Raw genomic sequence first — 8,580 nt, 5'->3', positions numbered from 1 at the left:
TACTGCACTGATCCGAAGCCGGGAACGAGGAACCTCCTCCGAGTCTCCCACACAGATACAGGGTCCCAAAGCTTTGGGCCGTCATCGACTGCTTTCCCAGGCCACAAGCAAGGAGCTGGATGGGAAGCAGAGCTGCCAGGATTAGAACCGGCACCCATATGGGATCCTAGGCACGTTAAAGGAGAGGACTTTAGCCGCTAGGCCATACCGCCATGCCCAAAATAAATAAATCTTTAAAAAAAAGTAGGGTCTGGTGTGATAGCCTAGTGGCTAAAGTGTTCTCCTTGTAAGCATTGAGATCTCCTCTGGGCACTAGTTCAAATCCTGGCAGCCTCACTTCCCATCCAGCTCCCTGCTTGTGGCCTGAGAAAGCAGTCGAGGATGAGCCAACGCCTTGGGTTCCTGCTCCACCATGGGAAACCCAGAAGAAGCTCCAGGCTCCTGGCTTCAGATCAGCTCAGCTCCGGCCTTTGGGGCCACTTGGAGAATGAATCAATAGATGGAAGATCTTCCTCTCTATCTCTCCTCCTCTTTGTATATCTGACTTTCCAATTCAAAAAATAAATAATTGATTCAAGAAACCAAGCTCCTCTATCTTCTGCCTTTCCTTGGAGCATCCCTCCACTTAATGCTGTCCACATACATCATTCCTCTCCACCTCCCAGACGTAAACAAGACCAGGCACCACAGAGGGATGGACCACGGCTTTATTTTCCGAAGGGATGTCTTCTTCATAACATCCTAATGCAGTCTTTCATCTGCTTCCTGAACAGAAGCAGGACTGAGTCACAGGGGAGTGATGTGCTAGAGATGACACAGGTACAGGGGGCACACGAGGAGATGATAGAGGGTACACTGGGGGAAAACTTCTTTGGTACGTGCTGCCGGAAGTGGTCAAGGAGGAGGCACCTTCCTTTTACAATGAGGTAGATACAACATCAAAAGAAAACCCTTTTTGGCATGGAGGCGGGTATGATCACCTCCCAGAGCTGGGTTCCAGAGCAGGCATCCAAATGGAGGAATCCAAAAAGGAGAGGGGGGCGTCATCCCCTTTCAGCCCTAGGGCTAGGACTGTTAGGTGTGAGAAGTGTTCAGGGCAAGGATCCTGAAGGAGGCCCTGCAGAGGATGGGGATGCAGAGTTGGCTGGGCCTTGGGGAGCTGGCACAGACTGGCGCCGGGCAAAGAGGACCCCTGGCAAAGGAGTAAGACAATGTTACCAGGGAAAGGCAAGCAGGAGGGGATGGAGCACAGAAACAGAAGAGAGGAACAGAAGTAAGTGCCTGATGGTTAGAACCCCACACATGTGCCCCTTCTACACACCAGTGAGGACAAGCCCCTTTGCACAAGACTCCATGCCAAAGTAGCCACCTTCAAACAGGTGACCAAGAAATTTTTATACCATTTCACAGGCCCCTGACAAGGCTCACAGGCCCCTGACAAGGCACACATCCCATGGTCCCCATGCCAGAGAGGGCATGCCTGGGACCCATGCCACGTAGATGAGTCCCAAATCATCCATGCAATCATCCATGCAAGTTCCCTGACCCTCATGCTAACTGGGAAAGTCTAAAGTCCCCATGCCAGTCTAAGTACCACTGACTCCATGCTAGTGTAGATAGCATGTAGTACCCATACCAGTGTAGACCACCCCGTTGATCTCTAGGGCCATGTTGATACTGCTGATGCCACTGCCTGCCAGGTTGAGAGGCCCATCCAGCCGCTCTTCTGTCCAGGAAGGGGTAGGGGTGTCATTTGTGGGGAGGAAATCAGACTTAGAAAACCCCCTCCCTCCCTGTAGAGAACCCCCATTCCATTTCAGCCCCACCCCTAATTACAGCTGTCCACAGATGTCTGCCTCATCTCCAGCAATGATCGGGTGATGCTTCCTACTGCACAGGTCCCAAGCCCCTTCACCAACAAGCCTCTCCTCACCCCTCAGTGGAACCTTGCCCCGGGGCAGAAAATTGGGGGTTGCTCCAGGCAGAGGTGGGTCTGCAGGTCCCATCAGCACAGCCCTCTTCTCTGGAGGCTCCTCTGGTGCCAACTTCTCCCGTATAGGTCCCAACGCCAGGCCCCCAGGAAGTGCCAGTTGAGGGGTGGGAATTCCGCTCTCCTCTGGAAGCATAGGTGATTTAACTGCCCTGACCCGATCAGCCTGGGTTCTCCCTCAGGCTCAGGGTTCAAGAGCTGCCACCCAAGCTCACACAAGTTCTGTCTCTCTCCCCTTGCAGAGCCTCAGTCCGCAAGCTCTGAAGCTGCAGAAACCTGTGCCAAGGTTGGTCTTAGAGAATTTGTAAGTTCTTGGTTGCTGCACAGTACAGGTGGTGGGAAGTACAGATACCCTGGGCAGAAAGGTATTGAGTGGAGCAGCCATTGATAAAAGTCCTTTTCCAGAGCTTCAGCTTGCATCACAAGTAACCCTTCTCCCAAGTTCTTAAGGATGTCTTAATCTCAAACCCCAGGGTTCCCAGGTCTTAGTGACCCCCAAGCCTTACAGCAGCCCCAGGCCCTACCGCTCCCATATCTCAATGCCTCTCCAATCTCAGAGTCCCTCTGAGATTAACGTTTCCTATATCTCATTGCTTCAATAGGTGTCAGAAACCCAAAACCTTTGCCCCCTCTCCCCTCACACCTTTTTTAATAGGGCTGGGGCTCAGGTGAGCACATGCGTGCGCAGGCAGACCGGAGGCGGAGCCCTGGATGGGGGCTGAGCCTGGTGGGGGCACTGGAGCAGCAGGGCCAGGACCTGGTACTGAACCCGGAACACCGCGGGCAGGTGGACCTGCCAGGCTGAAGAGTTGGGTAGTGGGGTATGCCTGACGACGGCCCTCGCGCCGGTTGCTGTCTATGGCAGCCTGGAGCTCACCGGGAGAACTGAGTGCCCGCGTCTCACATTCATACGGGTACAGGTACTTCATGTATCTAAGGGGTGGAAGTTGATGTGGGATTGAGTGGGAGGTTGGGCCCAGCTGATCCAGTCCCACACCAAGACACCAACTGGGCTGTTGGCTCCCCCACGCAGTCCCACCCACCCTCCTCTCCCCACATGCCCCTTCCCTTCCTCTCACGCCCCTGGCCTCACTGAGTGCGCAGAGTGAAGGCGGCCGAGGTGATGGTAGTGGGTAGACTGAGGCCACGCGTGACCTCACGCCACACCTTTCGGTTGATGACCTCCACCAGTCCACCCTTGGCTGTCACCAGACGAAACAGCGCATACAGATCCAGCACCTGCTTGGCCATGATGGGCACTCGGTTCACCGGTGTCCCTGGTGGGAAGTGGGTAGGGTCAGAACACTAAGATGAGAGAAATTCTGTCTGCAGACATCTCTAGCAACCAACTGAAGGAGCTGGACACTTGCCCCTGGACCTGGGTCCAGGCATTCCTGGTTTCCGGAAAAGCCAGGGAACTAGACCCAGGATCAGCAAATTATCCTGAAGAGCCTGAGGGTAAATATTTTAGGGTTTACAGGGCCAAAGGACCTCTGTCAAAACTCTTCATTCCTGCCACTGTAGCCTCAAATCAGCTAGAGCATAAAGGAACAGCATGACTGTATTTCAATCAAACTTTATCCACACTTTCTGACATGCTAACGTCACAGGTCTGAAATCTGTCTCACACTACTATTTAAAAATATGGAGGTCATTTTTCCTGCCTCGAGTATCTGGATTCAGCCCACTTTAGTTTGCTGGGGTTAGACTGCAGGAAAGACTGTCAGAGGGTGCTGGTGAGCCAGAACTCTCCTAGCAGCAAACCCTGGATGGCCGCCCAGATCCTGGGGATCGCGGGCAGGAAGAATCAGCCCAAGGTCTGCAGCTCGCTAACCCGCACCACCCCCGCCGACCAGTCCTGACAAAGGGGCCTGTCTGCGCTGAGCGATGGGACCCAGTTAATTCCTTACCGATCCTGTCCCCTTCCGCCACCGCCTTTGGACCCGAACAATTAGCTGTGGCCTGATTAATGGGGGGAAATTATCGGCCTCGCGGGACCCCCTCCCCCTGCAGCAGGAGTGGAGAGAGGCTGAGCTGGGGGTGTGGGCAGTGCCTGGATGTGTTCATGCCACCCCACACCTCTCCCAGTAGAAGGGATGCCTGGAAGATGAGGCAAAGAGGGGATACTGGGACTCAAATGACTGGACCCTCCCTGGGGAGCAAGAGGATCCAGGATCCCACTAAGGGTCCTTGGGGAGGAGACCAAGAAGAAACGTCAGGTCTGGTGTGGGGACCAGGATACTTGGGCCAGTGACTGCACTAAAGTGGGGGTGGGGGTGGGCACAGCAGTGCAGCTAGTTAATTAGCAGCTTATCAGGCTGCACTCTGAGTGAGTTAATTAGCTTTGTAGAGAGAGATAATGAGTCAGTGTTCAGTCCCATGAATCTGGGGAGGAGCTGAAGTGATGGAATGCCGCCCACTCCAACCCCCTCCTGGACCCTTGCAATCTCTGAAACTGCTGGAGAGGAAGTCCTTCTCGCTTTCTCCCAGTCAGACATTGCCCCGGCCTACTCCTTGGGAAGTCCTCCCTTCAGCCTAATCCCCATCCTTCCAGCTGCTGAGTACCAGGGAAGGCCCCTCCCTCCTTGAATCAAAAGGAAATAGGGAGAGACAAGGTTGGAGAAACGGCCTTACAATAAGGGAACCAAGGAATACCCAGCCCGCTTGCCCTGAGACCCGCCCACCCCAGGCCAGCTCCCCACCCAGTTCTCCCTCCCTTCCTCCCAATTGATCCCACACACATTAACTTACCAAATGGGCTGGCCACTAATTAATCCCCGGGCAGAAGGGGGGGGGGCAAGGTTAGAGGTTAAAGATGCTATTGAAGGTCCAAAGGACAGGTGCCACCAAGCGCAGGCCTGCACAAGAAGGATCTGCCCTGGGAATTAAACTTGGGGTATCCCCCTCCTTAGATCTGGCCCATCAGGGGTGATGCCAGGGACCTTTCCCGACATCAACTCACCTCTCTTCTGCATGAAGGTGAACAGGTCATCCAGAAACTCTTTTCTTTTGGGGTCTGCATCGAGCTCATACAGCTGTGGAAGGCCTGGGGGTCAGTCTGCATTCCCTCACCCTGGGACCCCCGTTGAGGCTGCAGCCTGAACAAGCGTGCCTGGCTGAAGGGGTCAGTAGGCTCTGCACCTGGACTCCTGACATCAGGCTCGCTCCCTCTGGAGGCAGGCACGAGTGCCTTTTTCTGATAGACACAGAGACCTGTTCTGGCTAGGCACTGGGCAGCTCAAGCCACCCATCTGGGGAGCAGGGGAAGAAGAGGTGGGAAGAAGCTGGGGAGGCTCAGCCAGTTTTTCCTCGCTCCATGATATTGGGGGGAGGGGAATATTCAGAACCCCAGGAAGGAAGCCATGAGGAGGAGACTGGTGGATTCCCTAAGCACTTGTTTCACTCACTCTCACTGATTCACATAAAAGCTTCTTGCTGTGTTCCAGGCCTGGCGGGTGAGGGGCAAAGGTGCCTTGAGCCCATCCCTTGGGCAGGGGAAGATGTGCAGAGGCTCCTGGACTGAGCCCAACCTTCTAGTCTAATCCCCTCCCAGAGGTAGAAACTGCCGCAAAGGCACTGGCCCTGTCATGCAGGATTTGAATGTAGGGTTGGGGCTTGAAGGACCTGCAGGTCACCCATCTAAGCCTTTCTAATCACCTGCAATTTCATCTCCAATGCCCCCTCCCAAACAGCTAACCCAAGAGGAGCAATCCTGGAGGAATGGAGCTATTGGTCCAGGAAAATGCCCACAGGTAACACTCCATCCTTCAGTGTCAGAGTATAAAACACTATGAGCTGCACCCTAGACCTGCGAGAGCCACACCCATTCACTAGGCAGCAATCCCCAGAATTGCAGATGGCAGAGCCACAGCCCAAAGTGACACCTTCATAGTGACAGCCTCGACTTAGGTCCTCAGTGTAACACTGCAAAGGGCTCCCCAGCGAGGGCTTCCAACAAAGGCCCTGCAAATGAGGGACCATCGCACCCAGTTACACATGGATCCTATAGTCACAATGGGGCCGCAGTGCCCATCCCAGGCCAGGCTCAACCCACTGGGCCAGGGAGGAGCCATGCAGCTGGGAAGAGGAGGATACCAGCCTACCCAGGGAGTGGCAGCCTCTGTAGGGGATCATTCTGGAATCCCACCAGGTCTCTCTTCCCTCAAGGTCCTGGTGCCCCTCTCACAAATGGCCTCTCGTCTGTCTGTCTCCATATTTCTGGGCGTGTGCTACCTCCCTATCTCTCTTCCTGTCACTACGTAGCCTCCAATCTTCCCACTATCTTCTGCAGGTCTCGGTGCTGCCCTGTCATGCCAGCCTGTAGCAGGTGGTCTGGGTGGGTGGCCTGCCCATCACCCAGCTCTGCCTGTTTCCTGAGGATGGAGGGAGGAGACTCTAATGTCAAGGGGGTCCTACCTGCTTGAACTGTTCCTCATAGGTCCATTCATGGGCATGGGGTGCAGGTGGTTGGCTGCAAGGTGAACCAGGACCCCGGCTTCCTGGACGGTTCTCCTCAGCTGCCTCCTCTTCTGCCCCAGCTTCCTCTCCCTCTTCGTCATCCTCTTCCTCAGCCCCAACCTCCCCTAAGGCCCCCTCAGGAGCCTGCAGGGTGCGGGGGCCAGGCAGGGGAGGCTGTGGTAGCAGGGGCAGGCGTGGAGGGGTCGGCAGCCCCACCCCCTGGGCTAGACGAGCTGCCTGCTGTCTCTGCAGGGTCTCCATGACAGCTTCCAGGCGCAGTCCCCCTGCCTGGGGAGGTCCTGGTACCAGACGGGGCCCCAAGGAGAGGGCCACCTGTCGGGGAGGGAACCATGGGTGCCATGGTCCCATGGCTGCCTCCACAATCCCCAACCCAAGGAGGAAAACAGACAGAAAGATAGCTTTTTCCAGAGCTGGGCAGAGAGACACACACACACAGAGGTAAGAGTACGAGAGAAGGGAAGGCTACTGCTGAAAGACAGGAAGAGACTGAGCAGATCAGAGAGGGTGACAGGGACCAAGAGACAGAGGGAGATGGGGTAGGGGAGGGAAGGGCAGGGAGAGAAACAGTGAGAGACAAGGTACATGATAGACAATGATAGATCAGAGGCAGAGTGACATGGAGAGACAGACAGAGACCAAGAACCAAGATGGAGAGAGTGAGCAGCACCAGCAAGAGGCAAGGATGGAGGGACAGCGATGGGGCAGATGAGGTTGACAGACAAGAAGGGGAGGAGAGGGGAGCAAAGGATCAAAACCTAAGTGACAGGCCGCCTAGAGAAGTCACGGAGACAGGGACTGAGAGACAAATAAAGAGCCTCCGGTCGAGAGAGACGGAGAGACTGAGGCAGCTGGAGTCAGAGACAGAAAGAGACAGTGTTGGGGGACAGACAGACAAGGACGCAGAAGATCAGAACAGAAAGAGGCCAAGAACCAGGGAGACGCAGAGACGCAGGACGACGAAGACAGCCTGGGACACGGACGGACGGCACCGGACGGGCAGGGAGTGGCGGGATTCGAAGCAGCGCTCACCTGCCTGGCGCGGCCCGCTGCCCCCGGCGTCTCCACGGCGCTCCTCTTCGTCCGCCTCCCCGGCGGCTGCAGCCCTCGGCTCGATTCCCAGAGCGGGGGGTCCCCACCGTGCGCTCCCGCCGCCTGGCGCTTCTCTGACCGCTGTGCGCTCACTGGCCGCTCTGCTGGCTGCGGCCGCGGGGGCGGGACCCACGACACGGCAGGACGGGCGGGGCGCCTGGTGGAGGTAGGGAGGGGAACCTGGAGAGGTCCCTGCAGGCTCCGTCACTCTCAGCAACCCCAACAGGTGTCTCCCACCTCCCCTGCAGCCCGGTCCGGGGGCCGGGCGCTGGAGGGCTTAGGGAAACCGCGTCCTAGGCGGCTGGACACCGCCCCACCTCCCAAGTCGTGTGCCTTTACACTCATACTCAGTACCAGGCGCTCTCACACCAGCAGCCACTGTTACACACAGGCACACCTGCACGAGAGCAGGTGCACAACTGCCGCGTGTCACACACACACACAGCCCACGTGCTGTCCTCGACTGTTTACACACATGTATGCTCACGGCCATGGGCTCACATCCACCTTTTCACACTGTTAGAGACCTCGGTTGACTGCACATCCACAACAGGGCACGCAGACACCTTGTGTGGCTAAACAACCACACACAATTTTTTTTTTCCGTCTGGGTAACGCCCTTTCTGGAAATTTTTAAACATATACTCAAGAAATTTGACTTGTCTGATACTCATCATCACTGCCCCCAACAGGGATCTGTTTTGGTCCCTCTTCATACACACTCTCCACTCTTTTTTTTTTTTTTAAGATTTATTTTTATTATTTTTTATTGGAAAGGCGGATATACAGAGAGGAGAGACAGAGAGGAAGATCTTCCATCCGATGATTCACTCCCCAAGTGAGCCGCAACGGGCCGATACTATGCCGATCCGAAGCCAGGAGCCTCTTCTGGGTCTCCCACGTGGGTGCAGGGTCCCAAAGCTTTGGGCCGTCCTCAACTGCTTTCCCAGGCCACAGGCAGGGAGCTGGAAGGGAAGCGGGGCTGCCGGGATTAGAACCGGCGCCCATATGGGATCCCGGGC

General features: G+C 55.9%; 1 protein-coding gene across 2 annotated transcripts; it reads right to left on the bottom strand.

The window, feature by feature from the left end:
• Positions 1-1,091: 1,091 nt before the first annotated feature.
• Positions 1,092-6,709, bottom strand: ARID3C (AT-rich interaction domain 3C). 2 transcript variants are annotated; one of them, XM_040963679.1, is made up of 7 exons: positions 6,407-6,709; positions 4,953-5,025; positions 3,084-3,267; positions 2,634-2,923; positions 1,934-2,116; positions 1,637-1,726; positions 1,092-1,192 (listed from the first exon to the last, which is right to left on the bottom strand). In XM_040963679.1, the coding sequence occupies exons 1-7, from the start codon at positions 6,707-6,709 to the stop codon at positions 1,092-1,094; spliced, it is 1,224 nt and encodes a 407-aa protein (XP_040819613.1). The 2 variants fall into 2 exon arrangements, with proteins under 2 accessions (XP_040819613.1, XP_040819614.1); XM_040963680.1 differs by lacking the exon at positions 1,934-2,116.
• Between the last annotated feature and the right edge of the window lie 1,871 nt (positions 6,710-8,580).

The sequence above is a fragment of the Ochotona curzoniae genome, unplaced genomic scaffold, assembly GCF_017591425.1.
Source record: "Ochotona curzoniae isolate NIBS_2020 unplaced genomic scaffold, NIBS_Ocur_1.0 scaffold_3208, whole genome shotgun sequence".
Taxonomy (NCBI): Eukaryota; Metazoa; Chordata; class Mammalia; order Lagomorpha; family Ochotonidae; genus Ochotona; species Ochotona curzoniae.
This window is presented reverse-complemented; position numbering and strand designations above follow the sequence as displayed.

Bases quoted from the DNA above. Each gene is read 5' to 3' on its own strand.
- ARID3C (XM_040963679.1), bottom strand. From the start codon at position 6,709: ATGGAGACCCTGCAGAGACAGCAGGCAGCTCGTCTAGCCCAGGGGGTG. The intron at 2,117-2,633 runs GTGTGAGGGGAG...CTATGCTTCCAG, and splicing joins CCCCAGCCCTATTAAAAAAG to AGGAGAGCGGAATTCCCACC. The intron at 1,727-1,933 runs GTGAGGAGAGGC...CTTCCTGGACAG, and splicing joins GGGCAAGGTTCCACTGAGGG to AAGAGCGGCTGGATGGGCCT.